General features: G+C 54.2%; 1 protein-coding gene across 1 annotated transcript in view; it reads right to left on the reverse strand.

Annotated features, from left to right (window-relative positions):
* Positions 1–26,799, reverse strand: part of Casz1 (castor zinc finger 1) — a 51,183-nt gene extending 24,384 nt beyond the window's left edge. The window contains exon 1 of the mRNA XM_035441000.1: positions 26,295–26,799. Coding sequence (XP_035296891.1) covers positions 26,295–26,799 — 505 coding nt within the window. The remainder of the gene's footprint in view (positions 1–26,294) is intronic.
* Positions 26,800–27,357: the final 558 nt, after the last annotated feature.

The raw sequence follows: 27,357 nt of genomic DNA on the forward strand, positions 1-27,357 counted from the left end.
GCTTATCTCCTGGATTAGCCTGGGTGCTCCAGGCTGGACTTTCAGTTGCTCTACCCTCACAACTGGACACAGCGCCTGACATGAGGTAGGTGGTTCAAGACAAAGGAATGAATAACTCTTTGAACACAAGAATTCCAGTGCCCAGTTCCTGAAAGAATTTCCTAGGCTTGCCTGGCCTGAAACAGCCTCTCTGTGAGGTGACATGCCCTTTAACACAGGAAATGAAGGCAAGGGCAGGTGGAGGGGTTGGTAGGAGGTAAGGCTGGTGAATGACAATGCCCTACTGCTGGCAGCTTGGCTCTTGCTCCTGAGTGTTCCGCCTCACCACTGGTCCCTGGGGAAGAGTCAGCCACAGCCAGCTTCCAACCTGTGCCCGCCTCCTGCCTTGCCGATCCAGCAGCTCTTGGCTGGCCCCTTCCCTGCTTGAACACCTTGTTCTCTGGCAGCTCTTCTGCCAAGTCAGGTCTCTGGCTCTGCCCCAGTCCCTCGTTCCTACTTCTGCTCACTGTATGGCAGGGCTCTTCCCCTTGGCCACTCAGGACCTCTCCAAGGCCTGCCCTCCTGTCAGTCTTCCCTGCTTTTCATATCCCCACCTCACATGAAGTCTGGCTGTTTCCCATTGCTGCTTCCTTCCCACAACCTCAGGGAGGGCTACCTGAACACAGCTCCTCATAACCCTCCTGTGGCCACTCTTCTTGTCTCAGGACCTCCTCCTTCCTTTTAGTTCTCATAGCCCTAGAAGTTTACTTTCAAACCCAGAGGACATGCTGGGACTTCAGGGAGGACAGTTGGGGCCAGTGGAAGCTACAGATCCTGTGCTCAATCTCTGGCGTCAGCCACAGAGCAGCCAGGAAGGCTGGAGAAGCTACTAGAGTAGTGTCCATCCCCTCCTACTACCTAGCCCGTCCTCTGCCCTCCTTAGGCCTCTCAGGGTCTCAGGGGCACACTGGCCAGGAAGACAAACAAAGGCAGACACATATCATAACCCCATACATCCATCTGTCAGCTGCCCACCACACATTTAGTGACGATCCTACTCGGTGCCAGCCCTTTGGTATGGGCTGTGTGGCCCATATGGAAGGTCTCCACTCACAAAACCTTTGCACACAGGAACCCCATCTACTTTCCCTAGCTCTTTCCAGGGAAATTGGCGTGTCCCACATGTGAGGGGCTCTGCTCAGGGCTGTGGCCTATGGTGATCAAATACCACAAAAACCTGCACCCCGAGAGAGAGCCCACCTGTGACTACCTCTGTGCCTAGAGGCCTCATGCCACACAAAGATAATGGCTTCAATTTATACATGCAGACTAACCACCCCATCAAATATACAATGCCCAGTGACCCCAGATCCTTGCCTTGTCGCAAGCTGCTGATATGTTTGGCTCTATTGGTCCAGAAGGGACAGGGTAATGCCAGCCTAGCCCACTGCTTCAGAAAGGTCTTCTCAGTCTTGTCCCCATATTTCTAGTTCAGAGGTCATGGTTTCGGGGCCTCTGGCCCCTGCCCAAATCAATGCCCACTCTATTCATGTTTGCCCACAGCACTAGGTCTGTGCTGGCCAACACAAATCCAGACACCCACATGTGGGCCATTCTTGTGATGGGGCTCAGGTCCACACCCCTTCCACTTAGCCTCTGGGCAGACCATCAGGCTCTATGATAACACATTGCTTTCAATTGGGTGGCAGGCCTCACCTGGGCCCCTTTGTCCCCTTTGGATGGGAAGAGGCAGGCAGAGTGGAGGAGCCTGCACTATTTTTACCAGGAGGTAAGCAGCCAAGTGTGTATGGCAGACGGCAAATGAATCTATAAATATTTATCCCAAGGAAGAGGGAAGCACAGGCTCTCAGGGCTGCGCTTGCTGCTGGCAACACCCCCTCCTCGGGTCTCCACCCATCCTGGAGCCTCCCTGAACTTCGGCCCACCCAGCACAACCCACCCTCTCTCCACCTCGGCTTCATGCCGAGTCTCTGCCTGGGCCCCCACCAGCTGCGATGCAGCTGTGCACTCAGGGCCCACCCCCAGCCCCAGGCCCCTTTGCTCTAGCCAACTCCCTCTACACCTGCCCTCCAGCTGCTACTCTGCCCCAGACCACCTGCCTTCCAGATGTTGCCCTCCCCCTGACTCTACTGATGGTCCCAAGGGTGGAGGTGGAGAAGTAGGAGGTACCTGGGCCCGGGACACAGGGTTAGAGAGTCACAGGCAAAGGCAAGGCTTACAGTTGTAAGTGCCCACACGTGCGTGCGAGGCTGGGGCAGCAGGAAGGGGCTTATGTATGAGGCTGAGAGCAGAGCTGCCTGCCTGCCTTCCGGTCCTCATGGACCTTCAACCAGCCCCTCCACCAAGGTCTTGAAACCTACAGATTAACACCCCCCACACACACACTGGTCTGACCCCAGACTCCTATCCATGTAAACATTCCTCTGACTTTCCTCCTCAAACATAAACGCCATGGCCAGGCTTCAATGGAAGGAAGCCATCCGTCCCCGGCCCTGTCATTGCCCCTTTCATCTCCTTCCCGCCACTAGCCTGCCCGCTGTTCTATTTACACTGGACACTTCCTCTGGGAACAATACTGCCCAGGAGGCAGGCTTGGGCTGGAGGGTGGGAAGAGGGGCTCCTGCTCTGCTCACCCAGAGACGGACAGTGAAGGTAGAGGACAGGGCCTTCCAGCCCTGGCACCCTGGGGATGTTTCCAGTATCTCTTACCGGCAGGGCTATCACTAGGAAGTGCACAGTGTAGGTAGGTTATGGCCTGGCCTTGTGGTTAGAATCCTGAGGGCACGGCCTGGCTCTGCCTGTTGTGAGCTCCAAGCCTGGGCCAGATTTCTCCCTGGAGAAGCACTGTACAAGTGCAAGGTAAGGTCTGTCTGTGCCAAGCACAGGACCTGGCAAGGAAGGCCTGGGAAAAGGATGTCCAGCCCAAGAGGGGCAACAGGCAGGTGCATGCTGCATTTCAATCAAGAAACTAAGGCGGGGGACACTCATTTGGCCCAGGAAAGTAGGGGCGAAAGACAGACAGGAGGCTTGGGGTTGCCACCTTTAAGCTCCCTGGGTCCCAATTCTCTTTATGAGGGCTTGGAACTCCACAAGCCCCACACTCCCGCAGCAGGCATCCAAGTAAAAAGCAGAACCCACCAGGGTTGGGTAAAGAGAGGCACAATTGAAGCCCTTAAGGACAGTGAGCAGGCACCATGACGGTCCCCTGTGTGGGGCTGCAGACACCTCAGAGCATGAGCACATGCTCACAGGAGCCACCGAGGCTGAGCCTTGAATTTCCCAGGTTCCCTACAGGGGTTTCTTCCTCTCCTATGCCATCTCTTCAACCTCACTTCCTGTTCCCATAACTTGGAGCCCCCTAAAGTGTTAACTGCGATGGATAAAATGGTGCAGCAGATTGCTACAATAAATAATTTACTGATATTTATAAATATTCAAATCAGCCAGCTTCAGAAATCGAATGAAGGGAGGGCCTCGGGAGAAGGGCCCGATATGGCATGAATCTCATCATTCCCTCCGAAGGCTGGGAAGGCCAGAGCTCCTGCCAGCTTTGGTGAGAAAGGGGGGCTCAGAGGGCTGCACCTGGGCCCCATGTGCCCTAGCCTCCTTGACCATGAAGTGAAGACCAAAGGTAGCTAGCTAGAAGCACTGCTCCCTCCTCATCTGGTCCGGCCAGACCCTCTCTCACAGGCGGCCTGGGCACAATAGGAGAGGCTTGGTGCCTACTGCCTTATGGCCCTGGGTCTTGGAGTTGCTGAGCTTGCTGGGGTGGGGGCAGTCCCATGGGGCTGGGCAGGCCTGGCAGCCCCCTGCCTCCACCCCCCATGAGTAATGTATTTCGTGGCCAGGCTGCCTGTCAGCCACCGGGCTGCGGTGCTTTATGGGCTCTGCTTGGTGGCTCTGAACTCCCTGGTAGGAAATAAAGTTCTCCCTGCGCGTCCCTTCTAAACATTTCACTCAGTGGAAACGGTGTTTAAGAAAAATGAGGACATATTTCTTCCTAAGGATGCAGTATCCCCTTTGGGCAGCCTAATGCCCGCTGTATATCAGGAGGTTGGGAGGCAGGGGCCAGCAGCCAGTCCCCTGGGGTGGGGGGTGCGTGGGGCCTTGCCTGCCTTTGGCCAGAAGAAGCTCAGGGACCATGGGCACTGTTGGACCACCCTGGTGACTGTCCTAGCCCGCAGTATCTAGAGCCTTGTAGCAGGGGACACCCTCAGCGCACCTTGCCTATGCTGGGGAACAAGCTTTGTCACACACCTTGGTGATCCCCTCATAACAGTTGTGCTGTCCCCATTTCCAGATGAGGCAGCAGAAGCAATGAGGTAATTGCTTTCAGTCACCTGGTCAGCACTAGAGCGCAATTCCCACCAGGTTCAGACGTGCAAGGCCGCAGGCTTAAACCCTACACATGCCTCGTACAGCCTTAGAGACTCTGTCCCAGAGTCTCAGACGTGGTGTACTGTTGGAGTTTCTACCCCGGCTACCCATGAAGAGCTTAAACTTCACAGAGCACAGGCCACAGTCTGGTAGTGGTGCGCCTTTGTATCAACAGCACTCCAGAGCACTGTCTACAGGCCAGCACCTGGGTTGATACAGGAGGCTATATTGTGAAAATAAGACCTGCATCACCCTGGCTCCTACACCCTGGCTTGTTCAGTTACAGATGTGGGAACAAATTTCAAAAGTGATTACAAGAGCCATCACTGTGGCAAAGAACACAGGGGTGACAGGAGAGCATGTTAAGCAAAGAAAGGCTATTGGACATGATCCCCTCGCTTCCTCTCCCACTACTCAGTTCCCTCCCCTAGCTCTTCAAAAACTGTCCCCTAGGAGAGGGTGTCTCTTCTTGGGCCTGGTTCCAACCTTGGCTGGGAACACAAGGGCTTCTGAGTGTGTGTTGGGGGAAGGAATGGTTGCTGCTACCCAAGAGTTCTTGGCCCTCCAAGCTGGGGAATAGGCGGGGCTTGGTCACTGGGCCCTAGCTTGCCCCCCTTTGTTTATTTATTTATTATGATTTTTTTTTTAGTTCAGTTAAAAGGTTTACTATCCAGACGCGTCTAAGTGGCCTCACTTAGCGTAAGTAACTCTATAAATCAGGGGAACTGTTAGCATCATGGCACGGGCTGGCTATCAATCTCCCCCAGGTCACAGCCAAACAGGAAGGGGAGGAAAAAGAGAGTTGCCACCCAGGGGAGATTTAAAACACACACTGAGAAAACACACACCGACGTGGGCCTGCCTGCTTGTGTGTGTGTGTGTGTGCAGCCGCACACACACAAACATGTGTTCACACACGTGTGCATGTCTCTAAGACTGTGTAGTCACATTATGCACACACATGGGCCCAGACAGTGGCCCAGGCTCTGGAAGTGCCCTGTGGTCATGGTACTGAACACAAACACAGTTGCTGATGCCAGAGGGCATACAGTGTGAGGGGATACCAGCCTCCTCCCCCATCCCTGGATGACTTCTTAATTCCTGCTGTAGGTAAGTGGCTCTGGAGAACCATAGAAAGGATCAGCTTGGTCCCTTTCCTTTTGGTGGCCCTCAGCTCTGCAAACATGATGAGACTGGGCTCAAGGCAGGTAGTTGAGTTGGCAGAGGGGCAAAGCCAAAGAGAAGGCTGTGTGGTTCTCACATGCTCATCTGGGTTCTCAGCCACAGCATGGGACTTCAGAGAGAAGACTCATCTAAATGAATGAGCATGGTGCCATGCAAAGAAAGGAGGGACGTGGGACTCGGCAGGGTGACCTTCTGGTAGCAGCTGCAGCAAATGCCCCACCCTCTTACTGAGTAGATACAGCTGGGCACCCATGTAGCCTGGACAGCGGCTGCCACCCATCCTCTGTGAGGCCCCAGACCTAGAAGACACTACTAGCTGAGCCATACCAGGAACTGGAGCAGGGTGGCAGCTCTGAGTGTCCTCTGTAGCTGGGAAGCAGACACAGGTCAGGCAGCCTAAGGGGGAGACCCGCAGGGCCCATCTCCCCTCCCTGCAGCCCTGAGGCCTCCCTGGCTCACCCGCCTGCCTGCCTGCTGCATCTCTCCATGAACTCTATTTCTCTTCCTCTCTGAAAACAACTGAGCTGTAAATACTGTTTAACCTTCTCCCCCCCCCTCCCCACCCACCACCCCCTCCCCTCTGCACTATAAAAACACAAATATGCCATAACTCAGCCGGCCTGGCCGCCCAGCCTCCAACATGGCCCGTGCCCGGGCCTCTCAGGAAGGTCATTACAAACGACTTTCCGATTCACTGCTCCTGAAATAATTTTGTGTATTAAAACCTGAATCTGCACTTTCTGGGGCCGAAAGCCTCGCTTAATTATGGCGGGTGTCCTTGGGACGGACAGTGATCCTTCACTCGCCAGCCCGCGCTCCAGCCCTCCGCCCGCCAGCCCGCCCCCCTCCCCGGGCCCAATCTGTTTTCAAAGTGTGTCTGTCCTTTATTAAATTGTTTTCTTTTCCACATTATCAGTTGCCATGGAGACCTCATCTCTCGGATTATTTGAATTTCATTATATCTATTGATTTGGGAGCATTTCATCTTTTTTATTGTTTTTCTGTCAATTTTCAAAACGAATAACCATCTAATTTGCGTCAGCACTGATTATGTTTGTCCCTCAATAGAGGTCGGCAGCTGCGCTGGGGAAACAAATCAATGAAAAACCATCATAAAACTCCCCACTCCAGTCTCCAGGATGTGTGGGTGACATTCCACGCCTGCGAGAGACACACTCATCAGCTCCAACTTCAGCGACGGTGGCGGCAGCCCTGCTCCTCATCCGCCTCCTTTGGCCTTAATATTTAATTTCGCGATTTGGGGCATTATTAGTGGTGTTTTTATTAGCGCGTGTGCATGTGAGTGTTTGGTGGTGGGCTGGCTGTTTCATTAATTTGTGGGTGAGGCAGGGAAACCCCTAAGGAAGGCAGGGCAGACTGTGTCTGGGGTGTGGCAGAAAGTGGAGAAAACAGGGGGAACACCCGGAGGAAGGATCAGGAGCCTGGGGATCAGGAGGGCCCTGAGGAGGGGCTGGGAAAGGGGGTGGAAAAGAGGGAATTCAAATTGCTTACTTTGTTGGTTTTTTTTTAAATAATTTATGCAATTTTAAGCATTTATGTATAAATTTTTTAATAAGCCACCCTGGAGCAGGATGGCCATTAACATCCCAACGTCCTTCTGTCCAATGGGCTGGCAGAGAGGATCAATTTCTGAGAGTACTTTCCCTTTTTATGACATGATAAAATGCTTTTAAAGCAACTTACACAAATATGGAAATTTTTTTCTTTTTTTTTTTTTTTTGTCCCCTCTCCCTTCCCCTAACAGCCTTCTTATTCACTAGGGAGGGAGGGGCTGTTCTTTTGAGTGTGTGTGTGTGTGTGTGTGTACAAACACACACACACACACACACACACACACACACACACACACACACACACACACACAACACACCTAGCTCTCTCTCCTGCTGGGGAGGGGGCTGAGGGAGCTGGCAGGGAGACAGCCCCAGTTCTAACTGGAACTGGCCGCCTGTCCTTCTAACAAGGGCATAAACTTTCATTACCCATGCACGAAGTCAAAGACAATTTAGGGAAACGCGCTGCTCAGAAAAGGAAAACCTCAGCGATTCGTGGTCCACGGCGTGGCCACCATCTGGGGGTTGTCCATTTAGCCTGAGGGCACCTGGGACCTGAAACTTGGGCTCTTCCCTGCCCGGCAGGAAGTAGGGAGCAGGACAGAGCCAGTCTTCTACCCCTCATACCCTGTGGTGCCTTCCTTCCATGAGAGGCAGTCAGAGCTAGACCAGTGAGCCCAGTATGCAAGGGTCTATCTACCTCCCCAGCTGCACTGGACCCCACCGGGGTCCATAACAGAAGCTGTCCCCCTTAACTTTACTGTTCCCTGAAGCCCCCTTCATCAACACCAGTCAAGAGCAGTCCCTGACAGTGAGCTCCAGATCTTTCAACACTACTGCTCTAAAGACAGCAATGCAGCCATGGCCTGGCAACATGCAGAGATGGACAGACAGATGAACCAAAGAAAGAAAGGAGGGAAATCTGTCCTGAGGTATCCCGGAGTCTCTGAGGAAGCACCATAGGCTTAGGATGAAATGCCTTCCCTAGGTGCTCTGGAAGCAGGTGTCTAGCAGAAGAGGACTGGGTGGACGGGGGCAGCACCTGCTGTCCTCACTCCAGGCCTTGCTGAAGGAAAGCAAGCAATGCGAGGGACATGGCAGGTAGTCCCTGTCACTTGAATTCAGGGTGAGCCTGACCTTACTTCCTGGTTGCTCATGATGTGGAGAGGTCTGAGGGTGAGTCCTGCCTGTGTGCTCCCACTGATGAGAACCACCTCTGATCCCAGAACAGGGCCTTAATGCCTCCATCCCCACGCTCCCAGTGAGATGAGAAGCGACACTAGGACTTTGGCAGTTTCCAAAGGAAACAACCCAAAGAAGATACTTCCCTTCTTTTATGTAGTTGTCACTTACACATGTCTCCTTTGTCCTGGGCCCCAGTGTCCACAACTGTAACCGAGTGTGTTTAAGGAATGACTGTCTGGGACACAGGTGATAAGCACAGGGTACCACTTCTATTATGCTCAAGGCTGACAGAGAGAGTCTCCTTCTCTGTAGCCCCGGAAGAAACTAAGCACAGAGTCCCACCTCGAATGGCCCTGCCAGCCTTTGCCCAGAGACCCAGTGACTGTCAGGACTTCCTACGACCATATCCCCAAGCTGAACCCCCTCTTCACGCCTCACCTGCCCAGGCCCTCCCATCCCAAAGTGCCAGGCTCCTTCTGAGGGCACCCCTTGAGTGAGTCTGCCTGTCCCGATCCATTAGCTGCCCAGAGGGTAGCCCAACAGAGGCTCACGGCTCTGCAGACCCTCTTCCGTGTCAGCAAGCGAGCTGCCCAGGAGAGGCCTGGACACTCCAAGCCCTTAGTGGGAATGGAGGGGAGCGCCCACCTCGCTCCTTTTCTGTGCTCAGATCCCCCCAACTGTCATTAAAATAACAAGTTTCTGTAACAATCTAAACATTCCCACATCGCATAAAGGGTTATATTACACCCGAGTCACTCCCGGCCCATGTTTGCACAGAAAAGCTCACGGCAGGTCCCCCCTCCTGACGAAGTGACTTATTAAAGTTTAAACAGTAATTAACAGAACAATAAAAATAAAGGGATGTTTGGGGAGTCATAGCGCACACAGGGTTTTTGGCAGTGCCAGCAGTTTTTCAGTGCCCTGCGCTGGCAAGCAAAATGTGACTGTGAAGCCAGGGGGGACAGAGGACAGGCCAGAGCTGAGCCAGGGAGACTTGAGGCCTGACGGGTGAGAAACTGAGGCCAGACTGGAAAGGATGAGGTCTAGTGTAACAGGATGGTCACATGGGTACAAAGAAGAAAGTATGGCACAGCAGGGAACTGGAGGGAAGGTTGATGTCCTGGTCCTGCCTGGCCCTAGGCACTTCTGGGAGCCCAATGCCTAATCACATCTAGCCAACTCCAGCAGGGACCTGGATAGGGGAGGCTTGAGGTCCCTGGCACTAGAAGACCCTAAAGTTAATGATTCCTAGAACTGGACCCCTGCCACTCTGGGCTTTTCTCCCAAACAAGCTTCTTTACTCTACCGTAGCCCGTGTCAGGGCACCGTGAGAACTCTCCTAAATGCATGAGTAAGGACTCTGTGGGGAAAGCCTTCCTCAGTCTGCTCTGGGGGCAGGAGGCCATGTATCATAACTCAGACCAAGTCCCACCTGAAGCAAGGAAGTACCCAGAGAGCTATGTCAGGCAGACCCCACTGCAAAGCCTTCAAGCCCAAGAGAGAACCAGAGTGCTAGCAGGGCCACTTGCTATTGTCCTTTGCCTCGCCTTTGCTCCATGCCACAAGTTCCACTCGAGAAACTCAGATCCAAGGCTATAGGGCACAGCAGTGTCACAGTGAGACAAGAGAGGGAGAGGTACTAGGGAGATAGCCAGTACCTCGGTGATTTTTCCTCGAAGCCTTGGGGGCCAGAGGAGAAAGTTGGAATCTGAGCTGGCCAGGTGACAGGCGTCTAAGGACGGCTGAGCTGGCCAGGTGACAGGCGTCTAAGGACAGCTGAGCTAGTCCTTGGCCTTCACACCTAAGCTCCCTCCCACTTCTTTCCTTTCTCAGGCTTCCTGTACCCTCGCTGCTATAGGTCCTGCTGAGGGACAGCATGTGTTCACTCCAGGCTATCCTCCCATCTTCCCGTCCCAGTGCCCATCTTGTTGCCTGTCTTGTTGCCTGTCTGCCACTGCCCACCACCACCCATCCACTCTAAGGAGAGACACTGTAGAATCAAAGATCTCTCCTTGCCATATAGCATTTACTTTAAAAGTGGATTTTCAGTACAGCATCCTCATTCCCACGCAGGCACCGAGTGGTCTCCAGGACACCAGGAGACCATAAGGAGGCCTCTTCTCCCTCCTCCTGTGCTTCTCCATCTCTGCCTCAGAGCACCAGCCTGGCTAGGCCTTCTTTAAGAGCCTCCATCTACCTGGGTGCCTGCCACTGGCAGCACCAGACCAACATCCAGCTCAGAAATAAGCCCTAACCTGAGGCCAGAGCCCTCCCACCCTCCCCTGCAGGTCCCTGGACAAGTGCTATCTGGAGTAGCTATGAGCCATGTGTTCAGGTAGGAAGCTAGGCTGTGGCCAGACTCAAACTATTGTCCTGTCTCATGAGATCTGGATCCTGGGAAGCAGATGGACACAAGTGGCAAGGGCTCTGCCTCTGGCTAGGTCTTGTGGGCATAGGCAGAAAGGGAGTGTGGGGCTCCAAAGGCCTCGGTGCCACTGGGGTGTCAGGCATGTGCAACTGTGCCCTAGGACCTGCAAGGTCCTAAGCCAAGGGTTCTCCTCTCCCTCTTTCTGTGTAGAGCTCATTGGGCTTCATTGCCCCCCCCAGTGACTCATAATGGGGGAGAGTGGAGGCTGAAGCAGAGAGAGCTGAAAGCGGGCAGGTGATGCTTCCCCAGCCTCCAGCTGCCATGCGCTCGCTCGCTCCCTCACTGCTGGAGGAGGCAGGCTGAGTCACCCTGCTCTAGGGATGTGCTGGGGTGGGAGGCACACTCCAGGGTAGGGGAAACATTGGTGAAAGGTCAAGGCAGAGGGTGTTTGGGTGGTACCCAGGAGGGCAGGTGAGAAAGAGCCCTTCTAATGGGTCTGGTCTAAGTTGGACAAGTGGGAACTGTGCCTAGAGCTCTCAAGGGCATGGGCAAGGATTTCAAGCTGTACAAGGAGTTCCTGGAGGGGTGGGGGAAGCCTACATTCATGCCCCATGTGCCCCCCCAAGAGATCAGCTACCAAGATGGACACAATCGTAGATCTACACCAGAATCCGACTTCAGAACTCCAAAGGGGCCGAGGCCTAAGAGGATTTGGTGAAAGCCAGAGTCATTCCAGAGAACCCGGTCCTATTCTGACTTCTCTCATGCCCAGAAGACTACCAGACCCTCTGTGTTTAAAGCAGAACCTTCCACAAGCAAACCTGACTGTTCCAGAGTCTTTCCTTGGTCCTCACAGGGGTTCCCTGCCCCACCCCTCCATGGACCTCAACAGCTCTAAGCAGAGCTTCTGGGGTACAGGTTAGAGGGCTGGAAGTCCAGCACCCCAGTGCTACAAGAGCAGCATGAGCAGAGGCTAGCTCTATTCTGGTTTATCCACTGGAAATAGAGAGACTGGCAGTGGGAGGGGCTTTCCTGTTGCAGGGACTGAGCTCCCACAGTCCTTTGGGCTGTGTAAGGGAAGCAGGATAAGAACTATCCAGGAATTAGGCAGAGGGCCTGGGACAAACAAGCCCTGGGTAGTAAGCATGGCCCCAGAAGGGACAGGGAGGCAGCTTGAGACAGTCCTCAGCACTCCTCACCATCTCCAAAGCCCTCTGCCTCAAATCCTTTAGTGAGGTCAATTGTGAGGAGGACATGAGGGGACTAATTTGGGAGTATTTTTAAAACTGTGGCCCGGGTGGAGGGGTTTAGCAGTTGTCGGCCATCTGGAATAAAGAATAAGAATCACCTCCCTAATCCTATATTCCCTAAACCCTAAAGCTGGTTAGCGTGGGGACAAGCAGCAGGTGGGTGGGGGTGGGAGTGTCTGTTCCAGAAAGGGGCAAAGCCCAAAGAGGTGTCCATGGACCTGGCAGCACCTTCCTCCCGCTTGGAGGGCGCCTGGGCCTAGGGTGTGGGCAGAGGAGCCCACTCAGCTCCCCCACTGCTCACGCTCACTCACTCCCCGGGCCTCGCCGGCTTGCGCAGGGGCCGTCAGGTAAATTAGATCTGAAAGCTGACAATTTCTGACCATATTTCCTTGATTATTTCAAACAAATGCACAGCAGCCGCTGTAAGGAGATTAAAGTGACATAAACGTCCCGAGTGGGAGGGGGGAGGGCAGAGGATTCAGGTCACCCCCATCCGTCCCCCGCCTGACAGACGCTATATCGCTATCCAATCCAATAAAAAATCCCCCCCTTTTGCTTTAATTAATTTTACAGCTAGCTTGCTTAATTACTTTCAATCAAAATCCTCCTGCCATCGCAAAATTAGAGATGGTTGAGCTCCATTAGCCTAAATTCTTCATTTCCATATAGAAAAGAGGCTGTCTGCAGAGCCAGCCTGGGCCCCTGGCAGGACAGACACCAGTCTGCCCACCCGCTGCCAGCCAGCCAGCCCACTCTGGCTTCCACTCTCTGGTTACCTCTGCCTTCTTCATGTTCTCTCATCTTCTCTACCATGGCACCCTGGACTTAGGGCTCAGGAGGGGTGTCCTTCCCACTACCTAGGTCTTCCTCAGACACCATGAAGCATCAAGGCTAGGCTGAACTAAACGGCCAGGTTGACATAGTGTCCTGCACGCACCAGAGCTCTGCTTCTGGGGTTTCCCCCTTCCCAGCTGCCTCTCAACAGAGCTTCAGGCCTTGGCTACCCAAGCTCACAGCAGGGCCCACCAGCCTTCCGCCCTCTAAGTCACTTAGCAGCAGAGCAGGAACACTCCAAGTCTTGGAGTTTAGCAAGTCGGTTTAGATCCTGGAACCAATATCACCCAGGGTTCCCTCCACTGACTCCTGGCTAGAGCTGTTGCCCACTGTCCCAGCCACTGTAGGACCGAACAGCTGTCTCAGTGGCACAAGGCAGCACAGCGGCCCCCACAGACTAGTGTTCACCCCCCCTCCCCATAGCCATGGTTCCCAGTCTGCAACAGCTGCTCCTCCACCCCCAGCCTGGTTGGTGGGTGGTGGGTCTGGGCTCTGTCCACACCCGGTGCTGTGCTGGCTCCCTTCTCCTCCCCTCCACCTGCCTTATCCTCATAGCCCCAACCCCAGCTCCGGAGACTCCACTTCAGGTTTTCTATTCCACAGCCCTGAGTGTCACCACAGGGTCCAGCCCAACCTGGGATCCAGCTGATTAAGGATCTGCAACAGGATGTAGGGATTATAATAAAACCTGGCTCTGGACCTTCAGGGGCAGTAGGCCAAGTCCAGGTTCTAGGACTCCTCTCCTCTCCTTTCTCCACAATGACCCCCAGCCCAGCTGTCAAGTGAAGACCTGTCAGAGGGTCCAAACAGTTCCAGCTAGGCTCTGGGAAGTGAGCAACACAGGTGGCATCCTGGACCAAGCTTGTCAGAAAGGCAGAGTGGATCCAGCGAGGGAAAGGAGGACTATCTGAAGTCGGCCTTGTACCCTCTATGTTCTTGGGATGGGAAGCCAGCCTGATCTCTTTTAGGGAACCAATATGTTGGTAGGGTGTGTTCAGCATGGCACCTGGGCAAAGGCAAATCTGTAAAGAAAAGGTGTCCCATGGGGTTGAATGAGATCCTTGCAGGCAACAGGCCCTACAGCTGCCCCATGGCTATGGCTGTCTAGCATGGGGTGTGAGGTCAGCGATTGGTAGATGAATTGGAGCTGAATTGGAGCCTGTGTTTTGGGACCCCCAGTAGCTCATGCATCTGTCTGCTCCCCTATGGTCCAGCTCTAAGGTACCTAGATGACCCTTCTTCTCTTGGTTTGCAGTTTCTCAGCTGCATCTTGAATTTCTACTGGCACTGCCCACTCTGGCCCTCGGGATCCTAGAGGATAGCTGGAAATCTCAGGAAGCTTGGAAGCTAACAAGGACACATCCAGTATTTAACAGCCACCAAGAGAGAGGGGCTCCTGGAGATTACCTGGCCTTGCTGAGCCCTAGGGTCAGCAAGTGAAGGGGCAAAGAAGGAGGCATGAGGCTCTCTCCTGGCTCCTGTGCTTCCTGCACCATGCCCATCACACGGGCCTGTACTCTCTCTCTTGCCTCTTTACCTGGGACTCACCACATGGAGTAGGCGGTGGGAGAGGCTGCAGTGACCCCAGCCTGTGGTGGACACTTGGCTACTTCTTGTTGCTCTCTGTCTATTGAACTGGGGTGAGCCTCATTCCTGTTTTACCCAGATCATCATGCCTAGTCCAGGTGAGGAGAGGTGGAGGGGTAGACAAAAAGGCAAGTTCAGGGACCCAGAGATCAAAGGACATACACTGTAGGAAGTCACAGCACAAATTCTCCTCCATGCCAGGTGGTCCCTGTGAGGCAGCATACGCTTCTACACTGGCGCCTGGGCAGAGGTACCTCCTTCAACTCTGGGCCTGGCCTCCCTTATCCTAGGCATCCCTCAGGGGTCCTAGTGATGCCTGCCTTTGAGAAGCTGTCCAGATCATCCCTCCCTCTGTCCTCATCTGCCAGCCCTGCTCTTGTTTGTGGTTCTACAGTAACAATCCATCCATCCACCTCCTTAGACTAAGAGATCCATGGAACAGAACCACGGTCCAGCACAGCGTCTGGCCCAATAAATATTTACTGAAATGAACACAGAAAGCTAAGTGCTTCTTGCGTTCACTAGGGCAGAGCCGGGGACCCAGGGTGTGGCCTGACTCCTGAACCAGATCCTGCCTAGCTCTAGGAACCTTCTCTGCTTGCCAGGGTGGGGACTCCCTGGGTAGGAATGAACTGACACTGTATCTTGCCCTCTTCAGCCCCAGGCTCACCTCCAAACGCCCTTCACCAGACTCTATCCAGAGAACAAAGGAGGCCCCAGTTGTTCCAGTATTTCTCTGTAAGGGGAACAACTGTTGCCGGCCAGTCCTTTCCGAATAAACCCAGCAACTGTTTTCAGTGTAGGGCAGTTTTCTCCCTCTGCCTTCTGTCCTTGTCCCAAAAAGGAGAAAAAGAGATTAAAAAGAGAGAGAGAGAGGGAGAGATGGGGGAAGAGCCCATACCAAGCCCCACAATCTCCCTTAACGGGCTCTCAAGTCTGTCTGGAAATGTTATGAGCACAAAGAGGGCACATGAACAGCCACCTGCTGCCCCTGACAACTGGGACAGCCGCAGCTAAGGGACAGGCTGTGAGATCAGGACCCAAAAACAGGAGGTGAGAAAGTGAAGGATGCAGGGAGGTGTGGGGGTGGTTTGCAGAGGGACAACAGTAAAGATCAAACCAAAGAAGGCCGAGGGCAGTATCCGGCCAGGAATGGCAGGTAGAGAGGGGTGTGTGGCCAAGAAGGCTCCTGGAGGCCAGGCAAAATGGAGTGGCCAGGGGCTTGTTCCGTGCACACTCGGTGGGGTAGCGGATGTGATGGGGGTGGTGAGGAGGGAGAGAAGATGACTGGAGAAGAGGGAGAGAGGTCTATTAAAATCCTCTCAGTGCATAACACAAAATGTCAGGGTTTATAGCTTCATTCTTGGCTTTGCTGGGACTGAGAACCCTGAACAGAAATGTCACCGCTTGTCATGTTTAATCACCTGCTGTTTGTTAACACCTCCCCTGCAAGGAGCCTGTCTCAATCTGCCCCTGGGCCCCCAAGGGACCTGGAAACCGAAAACATCCAGGCTCCTTCTCAGGGGCTGTTAGTCCTGCCTCAGCTTCCTGATGGAGGAGCTACCTCCTGCTGCCATCTGCAAACTCTCAAGGAGTCCCAGAGTGACCCTTCTTGTCAAGAGGATCATGACCCCACTGGTGTGAGATGGCGAGCCTGGTGTGGAAGAGCAGGCAGGCACCTCTCCTGCTCTCCAGCTTAACCCACCTGCTGCTTCAGCCCGAAGCTAAGGGGAAGTCAGTCAAGGAGGGTCTGGAATTCCCTGGTGTCAGCTTGAACATCAACGGCCACAAGACATCTACTGTTTCCTCTCCACTTGACTCTGATCTAGTGACACCATCCGTGGTTCTGGCTCCCTCTTGGAGCATACTCTCCTGGGTTGTCTAGATGAGGAATCTGCTTCATAACTTCCTCCTCTGGGGTAGAATAGATGTAGGGTGCCAGGGTAGCTATGCCCCGGGTACCCCTCAAGTTACCCCAAAGACACCAGGATGCTCTCCACCCCCTAAATCATGATATGGTTAAATCTGGCAAAGAACTCGGGTCTTCTGAAACCCATACAAGCAAAGAGGGGGGCAAACCCAGTTCAGGGATCAGGCTGAGCCCCACTCCATCAAACAGCTGCTTGCAAAGCAGCCACTTGGCTCTCTGGAGTTCCCAAGGTAACCCTGTAAGTTGCAGTAACAGAGAGCAGAGGGACGCTGCTCTGATGAACTCCTGAACTGAGTGAAGTGGTCTCTGAGTGGGCCAGGGCATGCATCCCCACCATCCCTCTGCCTTCACAGAAGCACACTGTGTAAACACAACCCTGAAGACTTGTCTCCTAGGAGAACAACGCTAGTCTAGATGGCTTCTACAAGTGGTCTGCTCTGCTCTGCTCACTTCCATCTTACCAGGGACGAGTCAGAGTGACCCACCCTGGCAGCCCTCCCTGAAGACAAGGGAGAGTCCCTTTCTCAGGAGCTGTGAAGGATGGAAGCCTGCAGTGAAATAAGCTGCCCTGTAAGGTGTTAGCAGGCATTTGCATCAGCCACGACACTGTAGGTGGGTCCAGGGAGGATCCAAGGGGGACAAGTGGACTGTAAATGGAATCTGGAGCCCTTCAGGGACACAGGCTGAATAACAGTCAATACCCAGGATGTAAGCTTTGTAATTTCCCCTCGACATTGCCATGTGGAACGGCTCCTCAGGGATGCCTGCTTCCCCCCTGGCAAGGAAGCTCCATACTGTGTCTGTCTCCTGGCTTTTAGGAACAAGTCTGGCAGTGACTATAGGCCTCCTGTTTCCCCACCTGTGTTTTCTTTTCTTTTTTTTCTCCCCTTCAGTGCTAGAGATGGAACCCTGGGCTTTACATGTTCTGAGAGAGTGGCTGTACCACTAGGCTATATCCCCTTGCATCTGTGAAACAGGCCAAAATAAACCAAACCTTGTCTTTTTCTAAGAGAAATGAGTGTTAGGTGTGACATGCACCCTCTGGGTCTCTCAGAAGGAAGGTGCTAGCTAGAAACTCCAGAGGACATGTGAGGTCATGTGTCTCATGTCCTCTCCAGATGCTCTAATCCATCTGTGATCCATAGGAAGAGAGGTCTCAGTGTAAAAGGTATATATTTTCTGCTGCAAGCCCTCTTCTAGCCCCCACCCCAGGGCCTCCAGGCAATGTCTTGTCCTGCCTGGGTGGCATCTACATACCCACTTGAGGACGTGCACACCTAGCTGAATGCAGCAGACCACACAGCAAGGCTGGGTCAGGGCAGTGGTGTCAGGGGGAGTCAGTTGTAAGCCACCCCTCCTGCACAGGACATATTTAGCTCTGGAGGTCCCTAGCCTCTCCAGGACCTTAAGGGCGGACTGTATGGCTGGCTAATTGACTTCCCTAGTTGATATGGCATCCAGGGCTCAGAGAATGCTTTTCTTTCTAGTCCTAGGTAAACTGAAGCAGTTGGTGACCTCACCTCTGTCCACCATGTTGTTCTGAAGGGTGGACACTCTGCCCAGACTCTGTTTGGTGTCTGCTCCTGAACCCCCTTCTTCTGGGGTGGAGGACTGATGCCTCTAAGCATGAGGCCCCAGCCTCTGCCAGATGACACCAGTTTTTGAAAGCTGTTCCTTTTCACCAGCAGGCACTATAAACACATGCAGAGTGTGTCTTCAGGTAGAAGCAGACCATGGTGCATCCCAAGAGGACATCAGCAGTGGGGCCTGGCCTGGGCTGTGGGCACTTCCAGGTCTAGAGCTGGTGGGCCCGAGAGCTCGGATTTATCAGATGAACATGCCTCCTGGCCAGGCCGCCTGCTATAAGCCTTTCATTAATTTACTATTAGATGGGAAATTACTCCTCACCCAGGAATATAAGTTTTCATCTTATTTTAAGTTGGATTCTTAAAACAATTACCAGGGCATCTGGCGATGACTTCACCACTCGGGCCCTGTAGGGGAGAACGGCAGGCAGCCCCGAGGCTGCACAGGCCCTGCTCTGGCCCCTAAGGGGAACTGCAAGGACTCACAGCCCCACCTCTGCTCTGGATCCTGAGAGAACAGTGGACACACAGTGTCTCTGAAGGCTGCCCTGCCCTTTGTGGAGAGGCTCCTTCCAGTGCCACCTGCCCCCTGAACCCGCTGGTGACAGTTGCTGAGAGCTTCAGCAGCTGGTGCCTCGGGAGCATTTTCTATTTTTAATTGTTTGATCGGAATATTAACTCATCTAGGCCTGCTCCCAAGGCACAGTTCCCAGCCAAAGGGTTTCCCCCGTTTCCCACACCTTCCTTCTCCCCTCGCTAGTCAGAATCAACGTTGAAATTAATAATCAGAGACACACAGGCCTCTGTGAATTTGCAAGAGATCAGAATATGGAAGATTTAAAAAAACAAAAAAACAAAAAACAAAAAAACAGGCAGCTTCCTCCATAACCCAGAGACACCTTAGATTGGTCCTGGCCTTCTCTGTGCTCTCTGCAAATTGACCCTGGACTCCCGGGCAACAGTGGCTGCCCCAGCACACACAGGCACAGCCGCTCTGATACCATCCATCCTCATGCTTCCTGGCATTTCTCCCTGACCAGCGCAGCTCTTTGCCCGGGGTCCAGACCAGCTGGGCAAAAGGCTGGTTTCTGTTGTAGCTTTGGGCATTCCGTAGAGGAAGGGAACCCTTAGGAGATCGGCCAGCAATCTTCTATGGTCACCAAAAAGACTGGCCCATCTTCCAAGGGCCAGTCACATAACCAGCCTGAATGGGGTGGTGCTTGAGCTTGGGATAGACCACTTCGGAGTCAATTGAGTGCAAACCTGGCCCTCTCCCCTTCTCAGGAAGGGTCTCCCACCTAGCCCAAGCTCTCCTGGCCTCTTGGCCCTCCTCCCTCCATATGCCCTTGGCTCCCACTGCTAGCTCTTCCCTCTCAAGGTCACGGGGCCTCCACACCAGGAATATTTACTCACCAGACTGGCCCTGTTAGCAGCACTCACCACAAATATGCTTTCTGATAAAGTTGGCAGAAAAAATTCTAGCGCTCAAAACAATGTCAGAAATTAGCCCCCACCCCGGGCCAGCCAGGGTGAGGTGGGGCCTAGAACAGGTCATGCAACTCTCTGGGGACAGTCCTGGGGAGCTTTTGTTACTCTTCTTCTCATTTAGCTCCTTCCTGCTTTACCTCCAACATACTGCCTGTTGCCAGGCATTGAGGACTGGGGACTAAGCTGAGCTGGGTCTTGGGGAGTAATCTTCCCACAGCCTCCAGAGGCCAGGGCCAGGCCAGGCAGTCTCTACCTTGGCTGCTCCCTGGGCCGTCTCACCTCACTGAGCCCCCTCCCCCCACCCCGTCCTCTCTCTGTGCACAAGGGCTTTAATGTTTTTATTACCTGTTTGACTCGCTGCCTTATTGCTTCTCCCCTTAATGGGGCCGTAACCGTGGAAACGAGGAATAAACGGCCACCAGAAAATGAGATGATTAAACAGGTCACCCTGGCAAAACAAACTCAGCTAAGGAACCTCTGGGGGGTGGGAAGGGGGAGGCTACCCCTCCCCCATTCAGAGCCATAAGGCCTGGCTGGACCAGGGCTGCCCACATGGCCAGATTCTAGAAAGGACTGGGGCAGATACAGTAGGTCGCCCCCTGCTGGTCAGCAAAATACCCAGCCAATCCTCAGCTGGCCAGGTCTTCTGGCTTGCTGTGGCTTTGGGCTCTCAGGCAGCAGGGAGAAAAGCACCCTTCAGAGAGAAATGGAAGCGGAGACCACGGAGGAGACATCTCTTTGGGTCGGGTGATACAGGTTCCAGCAGTCTTTCAACTAAGGTGGGGATCCCCTAAGGCAGCTCAGCCTGGCTCCTCCAGTCTCCTCAAGTAGGCACATTCCCTCCCAGGAGTCCCCTTAATTCAAGGACAGAGCCCTAAAAGAAAAGCTCAACTCTGGAAGGGACCCTGTGGGAATACCAGGTCTCTAGAGTGACAGAAAGTATGTTTCTCCTCCTCACTGTTTCCTCTAAAGCCAAGGAGTACCCTAACCTCAGTCCAGGCCACAAGACAGGCTTTAGGAAGCTGTCTCAACAGCCAAGCACCTGGACCTCTAGCAGGGCTGTGGGGCCAGAGGACACCCCAAAGGGTAGGCCTGGGAGATGGTTTTAAGAGCCGTGGCTCTTCTGGTACGGCCCAAACATTCTACCTTGGCAGTCTGGGCTGGTCCCTCATTCTAGCCTCCTGCCTATACTGGTCAGACACTGGACGGATCCTAGCCTCGAACAGAAATCCCCGGAGAGAAGTATGTTTGGCAGGAGGGTATGGACCACAGCAACAGGACCTCACACTCCGGGTCCACCCTGTTACAAACCACAGTCAAGGCTAGTAGCAGCTGTCTTAATGTCCCCTTGCCCCCTCACTTTCATGATTCCAACCCATTCCTTCCTGTAAAGCAGGCCCTAGAAGCTCTTGAGAAACTAAAGCCCAGGTCCTGAGGGAATCAGACAACATTTCCTGCCTTCCTCCTTCTGCCCCACTCAGAAGCTGGGCAGGCACTTGGGGAAGAGGAATCTCCATCAATCAATTGCACCAGCACTTACGGTGGGAAGGCATGAGCCCCAGCCCCATACAAGCACCTGGAGCTGTCAACACAGCAGCTAATGGTCATGTCTAATGGTCAGCATTAAGAGCTGTAGTGGTAGATGAAAACAAGGTCCCCAGCCTTAGCAAATGAGCACGAATATGGTCCTGGCACACTAATGCCATGGGTATAACCAGTTCCTCAGAGCAGCAGGCCCCGGCCAGCCTCTTATCTCTTATCTCTTTCTAGGGCCAACTGGGTATGAGGCTGGCAAGGGGCGTGGGGGAGCAAGGTGAGTAGGAAGGGCCTGCTTGCCAAAGCTGGGTAGCCTGGCAAAAAGGCAGAAAAATGTGCTTGCACAATGGAAAGCAACTGCTCTCAGAGTCGAGGGGAGAGGCCTGGGAGAAGTCTAGAAGACTTGGATGTCCCTATGGTCACTCTTTCATGAACATCCTGATCCTCATTCTGAGCCCCTCTTCTTAGTAGGAGACGATACCAGCTCTTTCTTACACTGCATGCCCACAAACCAGGGCAGTAGGCACCCTGACTCTGCCAAGTTCCTCAGGATTTGCTGAACTGCAGTCTCACATGGGACATGTGTTTGAGAGCCTGGGGTGTAAGGTACAGACCGCTGGACAGGGACACACCGTGTGGACCACCAACCTTCCACCTTTCACAAGCCACCCAGTAAGGTAGTCTGCCCAACAGATTCTCCTCCACACCCCAGGGCCACTGGCTTCCAGGGCCTTGCTAGACCCTGGCCTGGCCACCCCAACAGCTGCTGCTTGCCTTGGGGACCCATTTCTGGTAATTACTTTGGAGCAACTTCCTTCCCTCTCTCACCCTGAGGACCAGGAGAAGGGAAAGGGGGAAGCTGGGCATTAAGAGAAGGAGGCGTCTGTGGCAGCAATAGTTGATCAAGACTTAAAAACAAGCTCAGGAGGGCTGAGCCTTGGGTTGTGCAGCTGGTGGTGAGCTGAAGACCCGATTCTCTGATAAGGGTGGGCTAGTCCAAGGTAGCTGATGGAGAGGTAGGGATGCCGCAATGGCCTACCTGGCAGGGTCCAGGGAGAAAAGTCAATTGCCCCGCCTCATTCCCTGCCTGGGGAAGTGGGCAGGGACTTGAGCCGGGGCAGCAGCTTTAATGAGGAGATGCTTTGCAGTGACTCAGCCCCGCAAAGGTGCCTCCATTTATTTTATTTTCCATCATAAAAACTCAAGCTGCAACTCAGCCAGATTCCCTGGCTGTGGGGGTGGGGAGTATCGGCACTGCGAGGCAGGAAGAGACATCTAACTGATGCTGTGCTTCCCCCACTGCCCTGGGCCTCTTTTGAGAGTCTGTGGGTTCCCTTCGGGGGTCCCTACCAGGGAAGAAGGTCTGAGGTGGGATCTCTCTGGGGACCCTTGCAGACCTACTTTTGCTGCCTCTGTAGGAGAACGAACCTGCTAGGCCCGTTACCAAGCATTTTGCCGCACTGTTTGCTACTTTGTAATTCACTGTTTGCTACTTTGTAACTAGTATCAAGGCTGGTTGGCAGCCCTGAGCTGCTTGAGTAGAAAGCGTCTCAAGTGCTTTCTACTAAGAAGGGACCAATGGTACACTTCCCACCTCACCCTGTGACTCTTCCCTGGATGCCTGGCTCGCTGAGTAAAATCAGGTTGGTAGTCAAAGACCTTAAAGGTCATCTTTAAGTCCCTCTCAGTGTCGCCACTGGGTACACAGCCAGCCTGTCTAAATGGTACCAGGAAACACACCACTTCGAAGACAGCCCATGCTGTCCTTGGCTCTCATGGCTCCTTCCTGCCAAGATGGCACCAGATCACCCGCCCCCTGCAGACTAGCAAAACCGGTGCCCAACCTGGCCCCAGCTTAGACTGGTTGAGTGGGTGTATCTGGCCAAGTAGAGTCTGCAGGAAGGAAAAATTGAGGGTGATCTAGTTTACCCAACCCAACAACCCCTTCCAGAAGAGGCACAGACCATTCCCTGGTACATCCAGAGCCATGAGGGTTCCCAGGAGCGTTTGAACCTCTGACTCACAGAAGTTCTGTGTGCTCACACTTTGAGGGCAGAGTGTGAAAGTCTTTGCTCCTTGGGGTAAGACCCAACTAGCGGGAGGCTGTTGTCATTCCCCTGCCTTAGGCTGTTTCCTGGGCCAGCTCTCTTGGCCTCATCTTTCCTGGCCTCCCTATCATTTGAAGGTTGTGTCTCTGTGTGACGTGTGAGCAAAGGATCTGCCTAAGAAACAAGGGTCCTAGCCTGGCTCAGTGAGCCCTCCGGTGATTGGTCCGGATGGCAGGCCTTCGATCACAGTGCTCCAGTGGGTAGCCCCTTGCCAGCTCTTCTGTGTTCAGTGGCCATCCCCGTGAACTTGATCTCTTGCCTATTTGGCCCTTTACCCAGAACAGTCTACTTGGATCCTTTACAGGACGGCTCTTCCCTTCTCAAGAGGGGCCTTACAAACAGATCCCACATAATCAAGGACAAGCTCTTTGTCACAGCTCTACTGCTCTTACATAGTCATTTTTACCCAGGCTTCAGTGTGTTCAGGCCCAGGAATCAGCCTGGGGTGGGGGGTGGGGGCTAATCCTGGGGAGCTTCCCAACTATAGGATGGATCTACCTGTATTTGAAAGCTTCCTCCCTGAACCCCCTCCCCCTTTCAATACCCTCCCCCAGGGAAATCACTCTAAAAGGGCCTAATGGAACCATGTCCTCCTCTCTTCCTCTCCCTCCCTCCCTCCCTCTCTCTCTCTTTTTTTTTTATTAGCATTTGTGGAATTTATTCCCAAACTCTCCTAATCTTCCGTACACAACCATTTGATTTGCATAACCCAACCCCCTCTCATAAAAACTGGCTGCTAGTTTAATTAAAAAATGTAAATTTGCTGTCATCTCGGGGCCTGGTGAATTAGGACGACATCGGCATTTTTTATTGCTAAAGACGTCCAGATTGATCCAGCCCTTGGCTGAACTATGGTGGGGGAAAAGGGGTCCACATGGCTCTTGAGGGTCTTGAGATCACCCTGTCCCCTTCTGAGAAACCTCAATTCTCCCCTGTCACTGAATTACTCATGGTCAGAGTGCCTCAGGACCCTGAGGTGTCCAAGGCCTTAGGTGCAGTGAACCCACCATCCAGTACTTGTTGGAGATCCCTGGTACTGACAACTCTTTGGGGCTTTCCCCTTCTCACACTGTGCTCAGGTCCTTAGCTGGAGCGACCAGAGCTGCTCCCACAGGAAGGAAGCCCTGTAGTGCACTGCAGGAGCAATAACCCTTGGCATGTCCCTGTGTATCAGGAGGTCAAGGGAGATGCTCTCAGCTCCTGGAGATGAGAATGGAGTTGCCCCAGAGACGGGCTCAGGGGTGACAGATCTGAGTCCCATCCTGCTTCCCCTTTTTGGTGAAGTGAGGGAAAGGGCTTTCATCTGAAGTTCTGAGATTAAGTGAAACTCCCGAGATCAGAGAAAAGGTGGGAGGTATCATTAGACAACTCCTCCAGGAAACAGAACTTTGACACCGCGGACCTTCCTCTGTGTGGCCAGAGTCCAGCCCTGGGTCCCACTGGGAGTGCCCTGCTCCAGCTGACTTCCTGGCCACTCTAGCTTCTAGGAAAAGTTTCCAGAGCCTGTCTCTGGAGTGTGGAGAGCAGTATATCTCCCTAGAGCCCTTAAGGTGCCACAGGAGGCTCTGTCACTTGCCGCCTGCCCTGCCATCATGACACTCCCCAGAAGGGATATGGAATCATGCCTCCATGGCAGCCTAGGAGAGACTACCATGGCAGGATGGGAGCCAGCTCCAGTTGGCACTCAGGTCAGAAGGAAGAGGGTAGGGCCCGCCTTCCAACTGAGTAATGCCTGAGTCCCTTGTGCTGGCCCATAAGCAGGCTCCCCTGTGCCAGGTAGGGGTGGTGCCAAACACTGGGCCTGTCTCTGAGGTCTGCTTCTTGGCTGGCATGGGTGGGGGCCCTATTTCTGAAGAAAAGGGGGTGGGTCTGAAAGGGTGGTGATGAGACACCTGATTAGAGGTGGAGGCGGCTGGTTCTCTGTGGGGTGGAGGACAGGGAGGGGCAGGGTGGCAGCAAAGGCTTCAAGACACCTTCTTCAATTTGCCCAGCAGGGGGCGTCATGCCCTTCCAGGGCACAGATGTCCAGAGGACCTCCACATCCCATTAGCCAAGAACACACCTGTTTCTACAGTCTAACAGCTCTGGGAAGGTTCCCTGCCCCCCACAACACACATCCCGACTGCCCTGTGCTGCCTCCTGCCCTCTCTGCCTTACGCTCCTTTGACCTCAGAGAGGCAGCTGTCACTGTGTGGGTCCTATGGGACTATGCCATGAACTTGGACAGATCTAATGACAACTCTAACTAATACCATCTTTTCTAACCCCCAGTGAAACAGAAGTGGGTCAGGGACCGGTTCTGACCAATTAGCAAACTGATTTTCTCTAAGACACTGAAGAAGAGGCTGCTTTCCACAGCCTAGGATGTGAGGGTCCTGGCCCAAAGTTGGTTTCCATAGAAGAGGCTGGTAGGAGGCCAAAGAATTAACTAAGGTAAGCCTCACTGGACTCAGGCTGGAGGCTCAGATGAAAAGAGAACTACTGAATACAATTAAGTCAAAACTAGAAAGACACCAAATTCACTGGTTAAACTCTGCCCCAGGCCAGTGGGGCACTAACTGGAGTCAGCCCTAGTGCCATACCCGGCTCCCCAGACCCAGATATCCGAATGTAGTCTTTGGTCTGGCCTACCATCACCCCCCAGGGTGGGGGCTAGAAGGGGGGCTGAGAGAGAGTCCTGGGCCCCTTACTTTGAACTGATAACAGCCACCTCAGCCCACAGATTCTCAGGTGAAAAACACTCATTAGCCATAATAAGCAGCTTGATCATCCGACACAGCCTTGTCCCAAATAAATTAAATTCCTTTACCTTGAGACAGTCGCCCCGAAACCAGACTAACCACCTTTCCCAACAGGACGCTGCTTTCAAAAACTAAACCACCCCCCACTAAAAAAATAAAAACACACACCCCACAAGCCACACACACACAGAGATCTTCGCAAAGGGAAAAGTGTGTCTAAAAAACACAAGAGAAAAAACACGGAGAACAAAAACCCCCACAAAAAACCCCTAAATCCTCTCTCTCTCTGGGTGCCCCCCAGCTCCCTGTCCCCTTGGTTCTTTCGTAATGACAAGCATCAAATTAGTCACAGTCAGCAAGCAAGTAACAAATAACAATATCACCATCCAGAAAGCAGGGCTAGCAGGGACCATGGGCACAGACCCTTGGCGTCTGTCCGGTACCCTGGGCTCAGCTGCTAGCTCACTGGGCTAAAAATACTAACTTCCGTCAAAGAACCGAAAGAAAAGTGAAAGAGCCTCCCCGTGGGTTCCCACCGCCCGTACCTGTTCCAAGATCCATTCTCCGCTCCTTGGTCCCAAACTCTGCGAGAAACGCCATGAAAAGAAGAAGAAGAGAGAAAAGAATGTGTTTAGTGTCGCACGGGCTCCCTGTCCCCGCCCGCCCGCTGTCCCTCCCCGCCGGGCCGAGCGCATCCCGGGCTGGGGGGCGCGCGCCGGGCCGGGCCGGGCCGGGCCGGGCCGAGCCGGGCCGGGAGGGCGGCGGCGGGGAAAGTTTGCTCCGCGCCTCACGCTCGCTCTCACGCTCGCCCCGCACGCTCCCGGCAGCTCCGAGTTGCTCCAACTCAAACAGAAATTGCCGGTGGCCGTGGGCCGGCCGGGGATCGCGCCCGCCAGGCCGAGGGCCTCCCCGACTGCCCGCCCCGTCCCGAGCGCTCAGGGGTCGCCGCTCCGGCCCGGCCCGGCCCGGCCCTCCCCCGCCCGCCCGCTCCCGGTACTCACCATAGTCGGAGAGTCGAAAGCCGAATTCACTTAAATAATCAACTTTCATAATACTTAATTAATGCCTAATTGCAACTGATTACTCCCCGAATAACAAGTTGTTTTAAAATCCTGATGTCATTGCTCCTGACGGTAACACTCAGGGTAACAGTTTGGCAGGAGGGAGCGGGGCGGGCGGGAGCGGCCGGGCGCTGCCAGGCGCCGAGGTGATTGGCAGGGCGACCGTGGCACCGCCCCCTCGCCGGCCGGGCGGCGGGCAGGCGGGCGGACGAGCGGGCGGGCGCGCGCGCGGGCTCCGGCAGGTGAAAGATCAGACTCGCGCGCGCGCGCGCCCGCTCGCCTCGCTCCGGCGCTAAGGTATGGATGGGCGCGCGCGCGCCCAGCGCCCAGGCTCCGGGAGGAGGGAGGCGGGGCGCGCCGGCGCTCGTGGGGTCGCGTGCGCGGGAGCGGGAGCGGGAGGCCGGCGTGTCCGCGCGGCGCGTGTGGCTGTGTCCCGGAGCCGAGCGCCCGAGCGGAGCGCGGAGACGGCACTCGCGCACACGCGCCTACTCTCGCCGCGGCGCGCGCGCGCGCTCGCACTCGCTCGCCCTGCTCGGCCTCTCGGCCA

This window comes from Cricetulus griseus, chromosome 2 (assembly GCF_003668045.3).
Source record: "Cricetulus griseus strain 17A/GY chromosome 2, alternate assembly CriGri-PICRH-1.0, whole genome shotgun sequence".
NCBI lineage: Eukaryota > Metazoa > Chordata > Mammalia > Rodentia > Cricetidae > Cricetulus > Cricetulus griseus.